A 21,366-nucleotide genomic window follows, 5' to 3' on the forward strand; every position below is an offset into this window, starting at 1 on the left:
CAGGATGCCACACAACCTTAGAACAGCGAAGATGAGGAAAGCCTGGTCATCCTTTGGGCACTGGCACTTGATGACTAATGAATGCTGTGCAGACAGGTGATGAAGAGGGAATCACGTTGTTAGAGACAGTGGGAGGAGGGCCTCTGCTGGCCAGCCCCTCTGTCTCCTAGTTACCTTGTTTCTTTACTTGTTCCAGAAGAAGATCTTTCATGGCAGGCTCCTCTGCAAGGTCAGAAGGAACTTCACCTTCACTGTTCACAATACCCACACTGGCTCCATGGCTAATAAAATACCTGCATGGCAAAAATCAATATTATCTCTGTCAATCTGATATCAATTTGTTCTGTATGTCTTGAGTTCAATGTACAACAAGGCATATTTGGGGTTTTATAATTGGTACAATGAGATGTTTTGTTATTCACTTTTCATTTCATACCCTATAGCCTTTGATAATTAGGACCATAGGTTCCTCCATTTCCCAACAAGTACAAGGCCAAGATTTCCTACAAACCACTTGTTGAATTTCTGGAAATACTGAGTCTTTCTAAATACTGTAGGAAGCTGGGTGGGTGTGCAGCCTGTAGCTGTAATCTGAGCTCATGGAAGAGGCAAAAGGAGCTCGGATTGAGGCCAACCTGGCCTACATGCAGAGTTCAAGACTAGCCTATATACAAAGTGAGACCTTGTCTTGTGGGGTCAAATAGGGAGACATGCAGTCCTCACCCCTGCAACCTCCTAGGATCCAAATGAATTTTCAAAAGATATACTATACTTAAGTATTATAAATAAAAACACTCAAAACTGATATAACCAGTTCTCATGAAAACATTAACACTATCAGGTGAGGTTACTTAGTGCTGTTGTAGGTGTGAAAACTGAAGAATAAAAGCATGATCAGAATTTGCACAAATTATACTTCCACAAAACAAGCCATCGATACAAACCTGAGTTCATGAAGAAAACTAAATTACTGAAGAGGAAACATTGAAACTGCTAAGCAGATTCTGAATCTATACAGAAAGCTGGAGAAGAGCAAGCTGAGAACTTCAGTGCCTTGCCTGCGTCTTTGGCTTTCAGTGCTCTCTCTACTCTTTTCCCACACTGCACACACATGCACACAGACACAGACCAATCTTAAACAAAAGTGTGATGATGACAACATCAGCTAAGCACTCTACTCTTTAAGAAACTGACTTAGCTGGGGGAGGGCTGCCGACAAGACCGACTATCTGACTTCAATCCCCATGTGGTGGAAGGGGACAAAGGATCCCTACTAGTGGCCTTCTGACTTTTATATGTAAACCATTACACACATACATACTAATTAAATATTTAAAAATTTTTTAAAGAACTAGGATTCAAATATGTTAATTTTCACAAAAAATTTAAGTTTAAAAAAGTGACTGTTCTCCAAATTACATGACTAGTGTATGGCAGATGCTATTACCCTCAGTCTTTAAGTCTAAATTGAATTAGTTTAGGCCAGTTAGAACCCCAATAATTCTAGGTGTACTATCAGATACTCAGAGGTATTTAAAAGAGCAAGAAGAACTATGTAAATTATATTTCAATTCATCCAATAATTCAATAAGCATCAACAATTCAATCAGTATTTACTGATCTACTACAATATTTAAAAGACACATTTTAGATGGGTTACATTTAAAATAAAAATCAAAATATCTATGGACAACATATTTGAGAGTTCACAAAGGAGGAGGAAATCAATAAAAATGAAATTAAAAGCCTAACTTTGCTTTCTCAGTACCTGGTAATAATAATAGGGCCTCAAAAATGTTAACATATCAACTTTCTATATATAAACCCTATGGTTTGAATAAGCATAGCCCCAATAGGCTCATAAATTTCAGTACTTGACGATTAGGAGTGGCAATATTTGAAAGCATTAGGAGGTGTGGCTTTGTTGAAGGAGTGTGTCACTGAAAATGGGCTTTGAGGTAAACCTTTGGAACTGTAAGTCAGCTCCAATGAAATATTTTCTTTTTAAGAGTTGTTGTGGTTGGGGCTGGAGAGATGGCTCAGTGGTTAAAGGCACTGACTGCTCTTCCAGAGGTCCCAAGTGTAATTCCCAGCAAACACATGGTGGCTCACAACCATCTGTAATGGGATCCGATGCCCTCTTCTGGTGTGTCTGAAGACAGTGACAGTGCACTCATATAAATAAAATAAATCTTTTAAAAAATTTTGTAAACTATTTATAAAAAAAAAAGAGTTGCTGTGATCATGGTGTCTCTTCACAGCAATAGAACACTGACTAAGACACAGCTCAATAGCATTTTGTCCCTCAGAGACTCAGAGAAAGACACCTTACTCAACTCTAACGCCAATTGTTGCTATCTGTATTTTTAAATCTACTGAAAACCACCACCATTATATATAATATCTCATTATTCCTTCATTTCTCTATAGACAATAGTTTTTATTTTCTGGTTTCATTACTTCAAGCCAAGTAAACATTCAACCATATACCCTCTACACTAAAACAATATAATAATAGTAGATACAAATAGGTACATAATAAATATTGGTTGCACTGAAATACATACTTAATCAAACGCAATCATTTACTAGTTCTCCCAATCCCTTCGCATCCAGCTCTGTTCCTAGGGATGAGCTATTTCCTACAAGTGAATGGAACATACTCCCTTCTCTTCTCCCTTGTTCTCTCACATCTTTCAAGGTCCATTTCAAATTCTTCTGCCTTCAAGAATCGTGCCTGTTCCCAACTGAATTCTATATTTCCTTCCATTACTGCTACTTTCCTGCCTCTGCAAACATTAGCTGCACTGCTTCCACAGCTGACACTGCACCTTGATGCTTTCTCTCTTGGCATTCTAGGAACACTGCTTGAATTATCTTGGTGTCTGTTCTAACATTTACCCATCCCTTAAATGCTTCTCCCTTTTCTGTCCTTGGGATAATGATCAAGAAAACCAAGGAATACAGCTTTCTGCTTTTCCACATTTTCCCCCATTCATAGGAGAAAAGTAAAACCCTTTAGCACTACACTTGTACTAAACAAGAGTAAACATCAGCATATGACCTAGTAAGCAGCAGGAAACAGGAGGAACCTGCTAACTGTGGAGAGGCTCAGAACTACCGAGAGCCATCTTTGTCCCTAGGAAGACCAGCTGAGCATTGGTAGAGGTATTTTGCTACTGTTTCCTAACATTATCTATTTCCTTATTTGTTCCCTTATTTACTTACTGGTGTATGTGCATGTGAACATGCTAAAGAACATACAAAGGGCCAAATAACAACTTCCAGGAATCAGTTCGTCCCCCACCCATGTGAGTTCTAAGGGTCAAATCTGGGTACTTAAATTTGGTGGCAAATGCCTTTGCTTGCTGAAACATTCCACTGGCTCCCTTTGCTATTTCTTTAAGTGAGAAATAAAAAAGCACAGAAATAAAATATATTTTCAACAAAGCTCAAAATATATTAGCATTCCAATAAACTATAAGTTATGATAAACACTTGGGCCAACCTCTGCTGCTTCTGAATTGAACACACTAGGGATAATACAGCTAACTAGTATTCTCCTGGAACTCAAAATGAGGGAAAAAATAAACTCTAAACACACACATGCGTGCACGCGCGCGCGTGCGCGCGCGCGCGCGCGCGCACGCACACACACACACACACACACACACACACACATACACACCCCATCCATACAGAGTAGAAGTATGTGGCAATAAAGGATCACCAAGGATCATGAGATAGAATGGCCGAGGGTCTCCTCAAAAAGCCAGTTAGTTTCTCTGCCCTTCATTCCCAGTATTGGCAATTATCCTAGAAATACATTTAAGTTCTTCACGACACAAAGAGATGCCAATGTGGAGACCCCAGCACGTGGGCTTCTGAGGCAGAAGGATTGAAGTTCAAGAGCTTCCTAGACTAAATGGAGCCCAAGATCACCCAGAGCTACACAGTGATACCCTGCCCCTCACTAATTAATTTTTTAAAAACATTTTTACTATTTTGTATGTATGGGTGTTTTGTCCCAATGAATGTCTATACACCTCATGTATGCACAGCCTTGGAAGCTAGAAGAGGATGCCAGATCCCCTGGCATTGTAATTAATAGAGGGTTATAGGAAGCCATGTGCTCCAGATCCAACTCAGGTCCTATGTAAGAGCAGCCAGTACTCAACTTCTGAACCATGGCTTTGTTCCAGTCCCCAATTAAATAATTATGTTATTCCTCTGATCCGTTGTATAAAAATATTACAAATAAGGGACAGTAAAATAAACAGTCTAATAATAATATGTGTGTTACAAGGTAAACTGAGGCATGCTATCTCTAGCTCCATCCACATCTGCAGTGAATTCCAGTGGATCAGTTCACTAGGGTCAGACATTCGTATACAGAATTTATGATGGTCACTAAGAAGATTACTCAGTCAAGGGAATATTTAATTGAGCAAAGGATTTCTAATATTAAACTTATTTCCAAAGGAACTATGCTTGTCTTTAAAAATGAATTAAAGAAACCACAAAAGGCATTACAATAATTCTCTATATGCAGCTTCCCAGAAAGGTACCACCACATATTGGCTGGCTTTAGGTAAGAGAGAAAGGAAAGAAAAATGGATTAAAAATGACTTCTTGACTATAATGAGATGTTGTGGCTCAATCACAAACATTCCACCTGAAGGCACACTCAGATCCAAATGAGAAGCTGATATGGCTTGTTTCTTAAATGTTCTCAGTCCAAAATGGATAAAGAAGTCATCTTAGCACCTATGCACTGGAACACTGTCATTAGTGAGTATAAATGAGAACCAGAGCTTTTCTATGGGCCTGAAATGGAGGCATAGGTGATGAGGAGGTTATAGATGTTCACTGTTACAGAGCATGAAGGGGATGAAGAACCAGGAAAACTCCACTACCCAGAGGTCTTTGCTTTGGGACCAATCTAGTTATCTACCATCTGGAGCCACAGCCTCGTCTACCACCTGCACTTGTGCCTCTCTGACACTCCCTGGGTTTAAATTCTCCAACTGAGAACCCCTGGGTCAGAAGGAAACCCAGCCACTTAGAGATGTTCAGGAAATCTGGGTAAATGCAGTTCTCAGACCTCTACACTGCTGCCTGCTTTTTACTGAATAAGAAGAAAAAAGCCCCAATCACACCATCTAAACAGATTTAACCAATCCACTTTTCAAAAGACCACAGACTATCCTTTTTAGACTTACTCTAGCAATCAAGATTTGCCCTGAAAAATTTAAAGATGTTTCAATGCCAAAGTTTCTTCCCTAAGTGGAAATAAAATCCTGATCATATACCAGACACCAACTTCATGCTTCTCATATGGTAGGTGTCGTGTGGTCAGAATTCTTTTGCCCTAGGCAGGGAAATCTGCTCCTACACAGGGCAACAGCTACTAATGTATGAAACATAGTCATTCAACCAACGTGGAGCACGCTGCCAATCACTACTTTGCCATTTACTCAATAATATTTATAAAGACAAACAAACAAAACCAGGTTTATAGAAAAGTAAAAAACAAACAAACAAAAAAACAAACAACAACAACAAAAAAACCTACAGTTACATGCTTGGTTCTGCTGTTTGGAAATTAGCCAGACACATACCAGGCTAATGCTGCCTCTAAATAGTCCAGAAATTATGACTTACACAAAAACAGAAGCAAACAAAAATTGGAGCTAAGAACTATGCATTTAGATAGAAAGCACAGTATGGCTAGCTCTTAATAGTCGATTCTCTGCTTTGGCAATTTAGAGAGATGTATAATTACTTGTAAAGTTCAATTTCTGGGAAGCAGAAGAGGAATCTGCTTCAAACCCACAACGGATGCTCACTCACTCTGCTATGTTGAGATAACCACAGGAGGCTGCTGCATGCAGGGGTGTCCAGCCCTCGTTGTCTTGCTGGTTTACATTGGCTCTGTTCTCCACCAGAAACTTCACCATGTCCAAATTTTCATCAATACAGGCCTGAAAAGAAAAGCCCATTGATTCATTCAACGAGTATTTATTGAGTTCTATTATACTGTCCAGACAATGGCAGTGGCAAGCAGTTCTGATGCACTATTCATTTTTCCTAGGAAGTGGCTGAAATATGACTTCCAACTGAGAAGCACTATTAGATGTTATTTTCAGCACAATGGGATTAACTGTGAGATGATTTGTTTCTACAGTGTTATAAATGGGTATGCTATTTACAATGGGAAAGCATGTTAGAAATGTATTCATGTGTTTTTCTAAAATGGCTTTGAATGATACAGGAAAGTGTATTTGTAGTTGCAGACAGATACTGTTCTCTGCCTTTATCACAGCAAGTAGGGAAAAGCACAAGTTTGTTGTTGTTGTTGTTGTTTAATAAAGGGCTTTAAGTCTTTAATAAGCTTTTAAAATAATCAAAATGAAATCTGGTTGATCCAGACATGGTAGTACATAACTGTAACTCCAGCATTTGGAAGGAGGCTTTGGAAGGGCTCAAGGCTAAGTTTGGTTACACAGTGACACTTTCGGAAATAAATTTAAAAAAACAAAAACAAAAAACAGGGTTAGTTCCATTTCCAAAGCCTATGTAAAACAGCTGGCATAGTGCACTTGTAATTCCAGAGCTCGGAGGCAGAGAGGGCAGATTCATCGTGCTCATTGGTGGGCAACTACTAAGTAAGCTCCAGGACAGTGAGAGACCCTGCCTCAAAATACAAAGATGGACATCACACACACACAACACACACAAGAGGGAGAGGAGGGGAAAGGGATAGGGACAGGGGAGGGAGAAAGGGAGGGGGAGAGAGGGGAAGAGGGAGAGGCATGAAGAAGAGAAACAAAAAGGCTAGTTTAACACAAGAAAAAGGAAGCTGTCATGATGGTGCATGCATGTCTTTAATCCAGCACTGGGGAGAGAGAGGCAGGCGAATCTCTTGTGAGTTCCAGGCCAGCATGGTCTACATGTGAATTGCAGGACAACCAGAGATACACAGAGAGACCCTGTCTCAACAATAAAAAGAAAAAAGAAATAGTTGACAAGGATAATTATTCAGGCTCAGACAGTTCCCAAACAGGAAAATTCAGGACCTAGAAGGAAATAAAACTACCTTTTAAAATCTTGTCTATGGCCAGCATGGTGGTTAAATGCCTCAATCTTAGCACTTGGGAAGCTGAGGCAGAAGCATTGTCACAGTTTATAGCTACCTAGGCTATGATGAGGAATTATACGGTGACAGTGTTCAAAAATAAATAAATAAACAAACAAACAAACTTGCCTGTGAATCCCCTCCTTCATGTTTCAAATAAGTAGTTAAGCCATTAAAATTAGAATTCATTAGACAAATAAATTTTGGCTTCTCAATATTATTAGAAAATTGATTGTCTTCTCTTTGTGTTGACATTTGCACTAATGATGTCAAAGCCATGGTAGGTAAATTTGCTGGTGGGAAAATATGCCTTATTTAATCAAGGCAACTGCATCAAGAGACCACTCAACTAAAAACTGACTTTTATACAATGATAAAGATTGTTAGTTTAGGACCTGGAGAAATGGCTGAGTGATTAAGATCACTGGCCTCTTCCAGAGGATCCAGGTTTGATTCCCAGCACCCCCATGGCAGCTAATAATTATCTGTAACTCCAGTTCCAGGGGATCGAACTGCCTCTTCTGGCCTCCTCTGGCACTGCATGCACACAGTGCACAGACATACATACAGCAAAACATCCCACACACAAATCATTTAAAAAGATTACTAACAATTAAAACTAAACCTTTGAGTTTAATATTCCGTGTGACAAATGGAAAGCATACTTAACGTCCTCCTGTGGCTCCTGCAATATGATGATTGCTTCTAGGAAAGGTACTTGTGCTGGGTTGTAAGATGAACTAACCACTTTTTCAAAAAATATTATTTGTACAGAAAACAATAACTAACAAAAAGAGTATTTGCTATTCAGACATCAAAATGAACAAGGTCTCAAAGAAAATGAGGAACTTTTGTTGCTATAATAAAATTTGACCATGCAAATGAAACCCAAAATTTTGGGAAGCACAGCCTCCACCAAGCTTGACAGGCTCCAGATCCCCTTCTGATACTGACTGCGGGATAGCTACCACAGTAGCGCTCCACCTTCCTAACACTGCTACCCTTAACACAGTCCCTCATGCTGTGCTGATCCCCAACCATGAAACTGTTCCATTACTACTTCATAACTGTAACTTTGCTACTGCTATGAATTCAGTGTAAATATCTGATATGGAGGTTATCTGACATGCGACCCCCAAAGGGGTTAAAACCCACAGGTTGAGAATCACTGGTCTACAAGAATGATTGGTTGATATTATATGATGAAGTGTATCTACTATATTCAGAAGATCTACATAAATCAATGAGCCTGTGTTTTTCAAATATTAAATACATAGTGTTAGAAAATCAGGCATCACTAAAAGATTAATTAAAAAAATAAGTTAGATTATAGGTTTTGCTGTTGTTTTGTTGGGTAGACAGGATCTCACTATGTAGCCCTGGTTGGCCTTGAACTCAGAGTATCCACCTGCCTATGATACCCAACTACTAGGATTAATGCCATATGCCACCATATCCAGATGATTAATGGGTTTTAATGCAACTGAGTAAGACAGTGCATAGATATTATTTCAGTCTCCACTTCCAACTAACATTTAACAAACTAGCAATGTTAGAGATATAGTCCAGTTGGCAGAATGTGTTTGCCTCGCATGTGCAAATCTACTCTCTGCAGCTTTTTAAGCATGGTGCACATCTGTAATCCCAATTCTTGAGAGGTAGAGGTAGGAGGTTCATCATCATTTCTTCATAGCAAGTCCAAGACTAACTTCAGTTACAGAGATATGAGAACCAGAAAAAAAAAGCAAAAAACAAAATTGCCACTGCTGGAACATATGATAACCATCTAAGAACAATACCTACAACTGACTACTGAACAGTCTATTAAATAACCTTTCTGTTTCCAAGAATGTATCTATGTGAGACTCAAGTTTCTTTATATACTTCAATTAAAATGCTACACCATGTGAGTGCAGACAGACAGAGAGACAGACAAACAGACAGACAGACAAAGAGGGCAACAGAGACAGTTGGGAGAGGGATTAGGCAAGAACAACAATCCTCAGTTACTTCAGATGAAGCACCCCAACTCTTCAAACCATACTCCATTTCCTCAACAGTGTGCAAGACAATACACTGTTAAAAGCATCAGCTTTTGCAGTCAGATAGAACAGGGCTCTGCTGATGCACATAGCCTTGAACAGGGGTACCTAACAAAAGTTCAGTGTACTCATCCAAGGCACTGAGAATCTACCTACCTCAGAGAGTTGGGAACATTTCCTGGCATTGTTTTTAAGCCAATACTTTAACAGTCACACACATCAAATGTATTTAATCCTCACTCCCCATGGCTCTCACTAGTATTTATGGAAAGAAAGTAATTTGATTTAAAATGTCTTGGAACTAGCCAGATGCAGGAATTTGTATGTCTAATTTCAGAAAATTCCCTACTTTTCAGAGTACTGTGGATTCTTAGATGCAGGAGTTATGTGAGTGAACTGGGAAGAACCATCCTAGTGATGAACCACAGGACTCTGAGTTTGAACATTGTGGACTGCCAGTGTCTCTGCTCCACCCACCTGCCTTGGTTCCAAGAGAGTATGGCTGGAGCATGGAAGAGGGAGAGGATGCTCCCTGAGATCTTCTCCAGTGAATAAGGACTAAATTTAGATGTCCTCTGCCCACTCCATCTGCAGCTGTGCTGCTGACTCATGACTGCAGCACAGTCCATGGGCAAATTCACCCATCTGCAAAACTCTGCCCATGCCTCTGCCCAGAGCTATACTGAATTCTCCAGACAGGAGCTCATTCCTTTCCTTGGGAAGGAAGCTAAACAGTCTTTGGGTGTTAACCATTATAACAATAGGGGAACTTCTTTGCTTCAAATCAAATCTGTGGCTTAAGTGCATCTCCTCTTAGCTTGTATTCCTAAAGACACACAAGAATATTGCTTAAAAAACTGTTTTGTTGTTTTAAGCTCTGAAACAGATATGCACTTAATTCTTAGTCCAAAGGAACTATTCCAAAAGTTGCTTGTGATTAAAGGATTTTCATAATCAACATATAGTAAAGACAAGCTTGACTGGAAAACACTCTCTTTTATCAATGATATGGTTACTGTGATCTTTCTACTGTACTTGACACTGCTCTCTAGAGCAAAGGCTGAAGTGGCTTGGGTTGACTAAAGCCAAAGTTAATCGGGGAGCATAGGGCCTTACAAAACAAAGTCCTCTGGGTCCCAGAATAGCCTCCAACTGTCAGCACCACAGAGTGCTGGCTCGAAAGGCTGACCTTGCTGTTGTGTCCCAGGAGAACTCTAAGGCTACCTGTTTTGCCTGCAAACAACCCTTCAGAGTCCAGCTCTGGGTACTTACTGACAGAAGCTCAGTTTAGTATAGCCTAACTCCTACATTTTCTTACCCTGTGTTTGCCTTACTTTCAATAAATTCTGATGGAAAAGGTACTGCCACTTTTAGGGATTTGGAGACACCAAAAGACACTGCTAGTTACCTCAGACTGCCCTTGGAACAGAGGAAAATTGAAAGCCAGGTGCCTGATAAAGACTTACATCTAGAATGTATAGGGTACATTAAAAACTCAAAAAAAGCAATCTAACTTTAAAAACTGGGAAAGACTTTAACAGACTTGCCCCTGTGTTTAAAAATGACCAAAAACACTTGAGAAAGTACTTAGCATCAGCAATCATTATGGAAATGCAAATCAATACTACAGTTGATTCGCCATTAATCCTAGCACTCAGGAGGAAGCCACAGGCAGATAGATCTCTGAATTCCAGGGCAGCCTAGTCTAAATAGTGTGATTTGGAAGTGAGGCTGCACAGTCAGTCTGTCTCAAAAATAGATAAATTAACAAGAAATAAATTTTCTAGGTGTGAAAAAATTAAACTTCTGTCCATTGTATTAGTGTACAATGCAAGGTCTGTACAGAAACACCATGGTGATTCCTTAAAACAAAACAAAACTAACAAACACCATGCAATTACCATTTCTGTCATGTCCAAAAGTAGAGTTTGAATCATAAAAATCAACAGACTTGAAAGCAGTGTCTCAAGGAATGGTCTGTACAGCCAATCCTCGCGGAAGCATTTGATCGCAATCCCAAACTGAAGAAAGACCTACAACCCATTAACAGACCAGCACATAAGAATGGTATTAAATACAACACACATATCCAGGAAGGTATATGGCCCTTCTGATACCTTCGTTTCATACATCTGTTTTCCAGAACTGGGAACTATAATTTCTTGTTGTTGGAAGCCAAGTTTGTGATCGTATCTTATAGAAACCACAGGAAACATCAAATTGACAGATTAGGGAGTCCAAATCTAGAGAATTCCTTACACTCAACTTCTTGCTACATTAACTGACAATATCAGCAGGCATGCTCCCTTCTTTTCCAAATGAAGTTTCTTCCAAAGATTACACAGCTCTTCAAAATAATATATTAAATATAATGCTTCCCTTCTTTAACCCAAGCTTTAGCTCAAACAGGAAAGCCCTGGCAGATCTAACCCCATGATTCTCCCATTAGCAACTGGGGGAAAGTAGCTGAGATAGGGCATCCTACAGCCAGGCTTCAACTTCACCATTTATGGAAGGTGACCTTAAATTCCTGATCCCCCTGCCTCTACCTCCCAAGTAGTAGGAATACAGGTCTGTGTGACCACATCCAGATTTTCTGGAGGTATTCTGGATGAACTCCAAAACAGAAACTAAATCTAGGTAGGGAGCTGTGCTGATAGATGAGCTCCCTGTGAGCCCCAAATCTGTAAATTCAAAATCCTTTTGTTCTCGTAAGGTAACTTCATCATGTGCCAAGAAATCATACAGGTTATATATTAGTAAGTTTGGAAACCTCCACCATCAGCAGATTGCACTACAAGAGGCTGTAATACACAGCCCTTAAGATTGACTGATCCGGCACTTCAGTCAGTCCTTCCAAGTACCTGTCTACCATTCCAAACATGATATAATGTGACTGCTGTAACTGAGAACCCTTAGAGCAGTCTGCACTGTGACAGGTGACTCCAGCTGCTGTCAGTCCTGAGTGAAAGACTCAGAACTCTACTGGCAGAGAGTGCTCTTAAATGGTCAGACTATATCTGACTGTGCGCTCACTGGTCAGGCAGGCTTTGGACACAGATCAGTGGCCTTTCAAACACAGATGGCCAAGAGGCAGCAGAAGTCAAGAATTTTCCATTAGCCAGACGTAATGGCACATGCCCTCAAACTCAGCAGTCAAGAGAGCTGAAGCAGAAGGATGTTCAAGGCCACCCTGGCCACACAGTAAGGCTGTGAGGCAGCTACAGTTAATATAGTGAGATTCTGTCTTAGAACACAAAAACCAAAATTTCCCATCAACTGTCACATTGATTATGATTTTTGTTCTCAGTAGACTACGTGTTTATAAATTAAGAGCAGAGTATCTTCCTTTCCTTAATAACTAACACAACACATGACATGGCCCAAGGATTAATAACACTTAAATTTCAAACTATGAGCCTGCAAGATGACTCTGTAGTAAGATGCTTACCACCAAACCAGACAATCTGAGTCGAAGGAAAGACCAACTACCACAAACTGTCCTCTGACCTCCACACTCAAACACATGTGCATACACATACAAACAGGTATCATTTTAAAATAGTTAAATGGAGTTAAAGATTAAAATGCCGCACACTCTTCACATAGAAGACTCACGTTGTGACCCCCATCTCTACTCTCCAATCCTGAGAGTCCGAACTTTGAGGAACAGTAAATGAGGCCTGTTAGTACTGGTATGACCATCTTTTTTTTCCTTAAAATAAAAAGTATACATATTTGAATAACTTTAATTCTTATTTTTGGTTTGTTTTCTGACACTGGAGGCCAAGTATATACTAAACAACAAACCCTAACACCAACTCTATCGTGAACACTTTTTTGGGGGGGGGGCGCAATAAAATGGTGCTTGACACCAAACCTGACAACCTCAACCTGAGTCCAATCTCTAGGATTCACATGTTGGAAGGAAAAACTGACTTCAGCAAGCTGTTCTCTGACCTTCACACAAGCATCATAACACACATACACAAACATGAATAAACAAATGTAATTTTTAAGGTATAACTTAATGACTTATTTAATGTTTGCATATTCAATTGCAGAACTAACTAACTAAATGTTTTCTATCTACCAATATAAAAGCATCTAAAACTGAGTTCATGGGCCAGGGATAAGATATGACTTTGCTTATGAAACATTTGTAATTCTTGATCCTATGTCCCTAAAAATAATTTATATATATATGTATATATATATATATATATATATATATATATATATGTATGTATATATATATATACACACACATATATATATAACTTATTAGTCTAATCCTCCAAAAACTTTGAGTAAAGGAGACAACTAGTGAAACTGGACTGGCCACTCCAAATTAGACTAAGTATAAAATATAAAGTACAAAGCGCCCACTGAAGTGTCTTCATTACCAGCCTATTTATTAGCATGAGTCTGGATTAGAAGCCTTCTTCACATCTTGGCTACCTGTTTGAGCCACAGACCCCCAAAGGTCTATTCTTTTGCCAATTTGGCATGTAGAATAAATTGCTGCTTCATGGAGAGGGATTTTTGTATTTAACTCCAGATCAGTCTGTGCCCATAAACAAGTGTTTCACAAGCCGCAGGAGCACAGCTTGAAAGCCACGGCCCAGGCAAAGATCCATGGCATAGGGAAAAAGGCAGGCACTTCTGCAACAGTTGGATAAGCCTGGAAGCCACAGAGATAACAGGAAGTTCAGACTCACCCAGTATGGGTCAATACATAAAAATTTATCCTAAAAAAAACCTATTAAAAAGAAATTCTTTTCCCATTTTCAATAGGAGTTTTATACAGCCAAAATTCTGTAATATACTTGTCGATATCAAATTCATGCCCCATATATCCATATATCCAATGCAGTAAAAGATACTAAACAAATAGTTATGTAAAAGTTAGTTATGTAAAATGTTAGTTAAAAGTTAAAAATAGACTACGGAAACAAAATTCCTGGACTCAACTCCCAGGCCTACTGATAAGTAAGTAGTTTAGTGATCTCTTTAACAAGCTTCTTCACCTATGAAAATACTGTGGCAATAATTATAAGAACTTTGTGGGGTCCCAATGAGGAAAGAATGAGTTAATGTACATGAAACCTTGAGCACATGGTACATGGTCACATGCTATGTAAACAGTTGCTATCATTACTAAACACCTAATAGTGTCCAAGAGACTTGAGGTTCATTCTTTTCCACACAAGGAAACTTAACACACACACACACACACACACACACACACACACACACACACAAATCTACAACACTCCATGATTTCCAAATAGACCACATTCAAGTTTCACTAGTAATAGAAGTAAGTGAATTTCTGGCTACAGATGCAAGTCTACAGACACTGGTTCACATTACCAAAGAATAGGCTAAGGATTTGTCATCTCATACTGGGGTGGTTTGCACATGCTTGACCCAGGGAGTGGCACTATTAGAAGGTATAGCCTTGTTGGAGGAAGTGTGTCACTCTGGGGGTGGACTTGGGAGACAGTCCTTCTCTGAGGATGCCCAGTCTGTTCCTGGCTTCCTTTAGATGAAAATGTAGAACTCTCAGCTCCTCCTACACCATACCTGCCTGGACACTGCCATACTACCACTTTGAGGGTAACGGATTGAACCTCTGAACCTGTAAGCAAGCCCCAATAAAATGCTGTTCTTATAAGAGTTGCCTTGGTCATGGTGTCTGTTTACAGTAATAAAACCCTAAGACACATACAATGAAGTGCTTTTCCACTTAGTCACGTAGTCACCATTAACAGACACATCCTACATTATTCCAGACAGTCCTTTGGAGGACCTGGAAGGCAGAAATAAGTAAGGTTTTGCTATTTTGTGGATGCAAAATAAAAGGCAGCTGTTCAATCCATTGGGACTCATGCTATAATATAAAATGATCAATAAGAATAAGCCCTCTAGTGTGCTGTAAGAAGTTACTAATGGGTGGGGTGGAGTATGATGGGCAGTGCCAGAAGATAAGACTTACATGTTATGAAGGAGGAGTTAACCAACTAGACAAGCAGGGATAATGACAACTTGAGAATTGAGGAAAGTGCCAGTTTTCTGGAATAGTAAGAAATTGGCATAACTAAACTCAAATGGAATAAGGACATATATGGAAATCTAAGTAAGGGTTCATTTTTCAGACTAAAAAGTTTGAGTATGACTCTACAGGCTAACAGAAAAGCAGGGGGTACCGCATACCAGTTGCTATGCAGGCTTTCATGTCTAACTGTGATAAAGAGCTTTGCCAATCTCCTTCCTGCAAGGGGAGAGAGAGGTCCTACCAGCATTACACCAGAAAGTGTGAGGACACTGGGAATGCAACGGTTGAATTTTGCCAGGAAAAGCTCATGGTAAAGCCACCACACAGGCTACCAAGGATGAGCTACTGATGTAAGGAACTGGCAAGGGAGCTGCGCAGGCTGAGAGGACAGACCTGAGAAGCCTTCCTAGCATAGAAGGAACAGAACGATCACATCAGAGGTGAGAAAGAACAGCACTGAGACTGTTAAAGCTTGGGGCTGTAGTTAACTGTGACATCACCGAGTCAGAACAGTGCATAAGGAAGTCTTAGAGGCTACCTCTGTCACTTAGTCCCCTCTAGTGCTAACTTCTTGAAGCCTAACTACATTCAGGAACTCTATCTGTGGGCAACTAGTATGTGCTGCTACCCTTTCCAGGTTAAATAATTCTAAAGTGAGCCTGGCAATATGGGTGCCAAGCAGCCAACCTCACAGCTGTTCCCTGACCCACAGCAAAGTCCTGGGTGGGTCAGTGTCATAAATACTGTGACATGCCCTGGCAAGGAGCATTATTGTACAGCAGCCACAACAGGGGAACTAAGGTTACGGGTAGAGGCTCTCTGCTATGCTGCAATCTCTTTAAAGCCACAGGTTAATAATGATTTTACAAGAGGATGTCCCAATTTCTCCTCTTAACTTGAAATCTTAAGAATATAGACTGGTTGGCAAATCAAACTTGTTTTAGATGCATAGGGTATTTTAAAAACAGAGGTTCTTTTGCTTTTGTTGTTGAAGCAGGTTCTTACTACGTAGACCAAGCTGGCCTGAACCTTGTGGCAATCCTGCTGCAGCAGCTGAGATTCAAGCATGTGCCACCAGGCCTAGCTAAAACAATGTCATTTGTTTTGTTTTTCAAGATAGTTTTTCTGTGTCGCCCTGGCTGTCTTGAAACTCACTCTGTAGACCAGACTAGCCTTGAACTTTGAGATCTACCTGCCTCAGTCTTTGGAGTACTGAGATTAGTCCCACTACACCTGCTTAAAAAGTCTTTAGTACATTTTTCCCATATCTGAAATCTAGACATGGAAAGATATGCCCGTTACCCCGGTACATGGGTAGCTGAGACAGGAGAATCATAAATTCTAGGTCTGGCTGTCATAATATGTCAGAAAGAGAAGCTGGGAGGAGAAGATGGAGAGAGGAAATCCAAACGGGGCATGATGAGAGATGCCTATAATTTAACACTTGTGAGGCTAATGAAGACCTTCCCTTAAAAAACACCCAAGAACGGGCCAGTGGTATAGCGCAGTAGTGAGGGGCTCACTCATAAGCCTGAACCGAAGTTCAATAACCAGGAATTCACACAGTAAAGAGAAAACTGACTCTTTCAGTTTGTCTTCAGACAGATACACAGACACAAAATTGTATAATTAAATGTAATAAATCCAGATTTTAATAATAAAAAGCAAAAGGAAGGAGATGTTCAGTGGATAAAACATTGATTTTTGCAAACATGAACACTTGAATTTGGGTCCTCAGCAACAAGCAAAAGCAAGTCTGGTAGCTTGAGCCTACAATACAAGCACAGAGGAGAGAGTGGGAACAGAGACAGACAGATTCCAGGGGTCTGATGGCCAGCCACCAATCTAGCTGAAACAGCAGGTTAACCGAGTCTCAAAAATCAAAGTGGACAGGAATAAAAGAAAATGCCATAAGTCAATGTTTGGCTCCTAAGAGTGCACACACACACACACACACACACACACACACACACCATGTGCACAATGATGATGATGACAGCCACTACAACTACAACAACAACAAAAAAAAAAAACCAAAACAAAACAAAGTCTATATTCAAAACTCCTTTTAAGCCAGGAGTGGTGGTGCAGGCCTTTAAGCCCAGCACTCAGAAGGCAGAGGCAGGCAGATCTCTGTAAGACTGAGGTCAGCTTGGTCTACAGAGTGAGTTCCAGGACAGCTAGTGTTACACTGAGAATTCCTGTCTATAAAAACCAAAACCAACCAATTAATCAAACAAACCAAAAAAAAAAAAAAAAAAAAAAACCAAAAAACCTCTGTTTTTAAAAAATCCAGGGTTAAAGAGCTCAGCAGTTAAAGAGATGCTCTTCCAGAGGAGCAGATTCAACTCTAGCACTCACAGGGTGACTCACATGTATATATAACTCCAGTTCCAGGGGAGCCAACACCCTGTTCTGACCTCTGAGGGCAATGCATATTTGTGGTACACACAGACATACATGTAGAGCAAAATATCCATACACATAAAAATAAAAACAAATAAATGTCTTTGTAAAAATTATGTAATGTATGTCAGTACTGGACCCAGATCCAAAGTACCAACTGGCAGGAGTCAATAAAACTGCTTCTTTGGGCAGAGCACCAGCACACAAATGTTCCCATGGTGACCCCCACCACGCCAGCCTGCATTAGTAACTCGCACTACCCACCCTGCCCATTGGGTATTTTTCCCCAAACATGGTGAAGTGGAAAGAATTTCACAACAAACATCCCACACCAAATAAAGCTCACTGTCGATACTCCATCACATTTGCTTTAACCGAATCAATCCCTTTATCAATCCAACAGCTGAGACATTATTTCCCCACATACTTCACCACACACACCAACACTGCATTTCAGTATTTGTTTTCAGCATCATTTTTCTTTTGAAATAAGATTTGCATACTGGGAGTGTATTTGAAAACTGAGAAAAGTCTGGTATCTGTACTGGTTGAGTTTTGGCAAGTGTCCACACCTGCTCAGGCCACCCCTGCAGGTGTCTGAGCTGATCCTCCAAGGCTTCTTACCCTTTGCACAAAACAAAGGTTTTTCTGTACTACTCTGAACTAGGCTTGTCACAACCAAGGAAATGTTGACTATGAGTTTTTTAAAGCTGGTAACCAGTAAGATTTCAACGCATATTATCAAACCTTAAAAAAAAAAAATCAAGTACTAACAAAAATATATAGTTTTATTCCAAAATGCTCTTAAAAATATGTACATGTATCTCTCTTTTTTAAAAAATAAAGTTGTAAGGAAAAAAACTGTAGTTGACTTCCCTTAATACAGCATCTTATTCCCGAGGGATCTTAACAGCATAAATCTGCATATAACCAAGTTTGCACACATTTTCCTCTGCAAGTAAAAGAGAAGACACTTATGGGAGAACTTCACAAATGTAAACAATTTGTTTAGCACCAAGCTCAACTAAGCATGCCCTAAAGGGAGAGAACTGGAGTGGTTAATACAAGGTGATCAGTAACAAAGAGCTAGATTCCACTTTCCCTGAGCAGCTTGGTGTTAAACTCACAAGGGAAGCTTCTGGAATCTAATAGAAGAGGCATTCATTTTTTAGCTCAAGAATAAGAAAATAGTTCCAAGAACAGAACAATGAGGAACCCGATAGAGTAATACAGAGAAGCAGGCAGGAATCTGAAAAGGGTAAAGACTTTCTGAACAGCCAGGCAGTGCCACAGCATCCCTTTAAGGGAATGAAATGAGAAATGTCCCTGACTCCTTTGTTTGAAGTGCTAACTTATCTGCAATCCAATCCAAGCCTCCTGGAATATGTCACTGGCAGTGGGCTCTGAGTTAGGTAGAGCTTGCCAGTGCAGAATTTCAGACGCTGCTGCAGAGGTGACAACGGCTAGAGAGAGAGATCGTGTGTTGCCTTTGCTCCTTCCATCTCATTTATGGAGTGGCCTCGAGTGCAAGCTCTGAACACCTGTCTATCTAGGACAGAGGTAGAGGACAAGCCTCAGAACAGAATGGACACCGCAAGGCTGTCCAGGCAGAAGGATCTGACTTTAATGTGTCACGGCCCATCCCAAGTAATTTCCTGGCTGTAAGATAGAACCAAATGTAATTTCCTTTATTTCAGGGTTATGTAAAGACACAGAAGGTGAACTTAAAAACAAAACTACAGGATAGTTAGTGCAAGAGGCATACAGTTTAGTAACAGAACACTTGCCTGGCACACATGGGACCTTGTATTTAATTTGCAGCTCTACAAAGAAAAAGGAAGGAAGGAGGGAGAGAGGGAAATCCTTGCATATTAATCTAACTATCACAGTTAGTGTTTGATCACTGTGTTTATAATAACAAATGTAGGCAGGTGTCTCAAGCCTGTGATCCTAATCAGAAGGCTGTGGCAGGAGAATGGCTGCCATTAGTTTAAGACCACCTGTCTCAAAAGATCAATAACAAAAGTTTTTATTTTCTTATTTTAAAAGTACAGAGATTATAAACGTCCTTATGAAAAGAACCAAATAGAAAGTACTGTAGGCTTTTGGAGAGTCACAGGCACTCATGAACACTAAACCCAATTACTGTGATATAAAAGCAGCTATACACAATTTTAAATCTAAGAGTAGCTATGTTCCAATAAAGTTTTCTAATCAAAATTTGAATTTAATGCATGTTTTACATGTAATTTGTTTTTGAAAATGTTCTCCATTCTCTAAGCTTATTTTAAAAATTAGCTTCTAGAAAGAGTGCTCCATAAAACAAGAACAACCCTCCACAAAACAACAATCACTAAACAGATAGTAGGGAGGGTGTAGCCTGTATGCTGGATGTTGCTGGCCCTTGATTTCGAACTTAGAAATTTTGAATTCAAATGGCAGCTGTAAAACTTAAGAGAAGTAAGATTTAGTGTAACTTCTTCCTCTATCAGTTACCTCATCATGAAGATGGAAATGGCAATAATTTTCTCTCACAGAATGATGAGCGTTGTGTGACCTAACAAGGCAGGGAGCTGGAGCACTGACTACACAACTCAGCTGCCCTGAAGACTGCTGTTAGAGATCCTGAGCCTCTTCCTCGGAACTGCTGACACTCCCCGATGCCCTTCCTATGGAGCCTGCCTTAGCGGCTCTTCCTGTTCTTGCAAGAAGGAACCATCACCTCCTGTGCTTTCAGTCACCAATGGCAGTGCACTGCATTTTATTTCTGTTGCCTTTGGCAGATCAAGTCCCAGCCAGACACCTTCCTACAGACTCTACGGCAGTTGTATACCAGTACCTAGCAGAGTGCACATGCTTTCTGAGTAGTATTACTAACAGTTCAGAAAGTGACCCACTGCAACAACTAGAATAGAAACAGCCTTATTTCTATTTCTATATGAGTATAATTAAATATAAAATGATTTTTTTCTGTTTTGTCAGAATAATTCTGAATAAATCATGTTGGTACATCCAGGGTCCATCCTGATGCTGTTGCTAGTTGGTAGCAAACATCTACACATTGATAATTACAATACTTTAGCACTTCAAAAGCTTATCTCCAGTCTAAGTACACACACACACACACACACACACACACACACACACACACGTGTCTGAGTCTGGTAGTGGAAGAAAGAAGAGACTAACCAATAAAATCTGAAAACCCAAAAAAGCAGTAAGTTACCAAAACCAGAGCCCTTTTCTGAACCTGCTCTTTAACTCTTTGGGGAGCAGTCAACAGACAAAGGTATATTTTCTGACCTAGTCAGGATCCTAATTAAGAGAGTTACTTGGGCAACCCAAGACTCCTGCCATTTTCACCAGGCCAGGGTGTTCTGCCCTCTGCTTATGCCACATGCCATGTCATGCTCCCATGCTCAATGAACCCTGTGCCAGATACGACACCATCTAATACAAGGTCCCTGTGTCTGAACTAACCAACCAGCCCTAGCATAGTATCTCCTAAAAACCCAAGGCTGTTTTAAAGGAGAAAGCTAAACAGTGAACCTTTCCAAAGGGCAATTTACCGTCATCACAACCATAATGCTTTACGGCTATATGGACCCCAGAGAAGCCTCAGGTTATGGCCCACAAACTAACACTGGCAAAGCAGTGAGGACATGTGAAGGGCTCTGGATCTCCTCAGTTGTCTCAGTCACTGTCACATTTGTAAATCC

At 40.1% G+C, this 21,366-nt stretch overlaps 1 protein-coding gene across 2 annotated transcripts in view; it reads right to left on the reverse strand.

The window, feature by feature from the left end:
- The window catches only part of PPP1R12B (protein phosphatase 1 regulatory subunit 12B), a 185,028-nt gene that overhangs the window by 130,498 nt on the left and 33,164 nt on the right, over window positions 1–21,366 (reverse strand). For both annotated transcript variants that reach the window (XM_080918063.1, XM_080918062.1), the window contains exons 2-3: window positions 5,854–5,984; window positions 175–293 (exon numbers count right to left, since the gene is read on the reverse strand). In XM_080918063.1, the coding sequence (XP_080774189.1) occupies window positions 175–293; window positions 5,854–5,984 (250 nt within the window). The remainder of the gene's footprint in view (window positions 1–174; window positions 294–5,853; window positions 5,985–21,366) is intronic.

Source organism: Micromys minutus (assembly GCF_963924665.1).
Source record: "Micromys minutus genome assembly, chromosome: 6".
Lineage (NCBI taxonomy): Eukaryota > Metazoa > Chordata > Mammalia > Rodentia > Muridae > Micromys > Micromys minutus.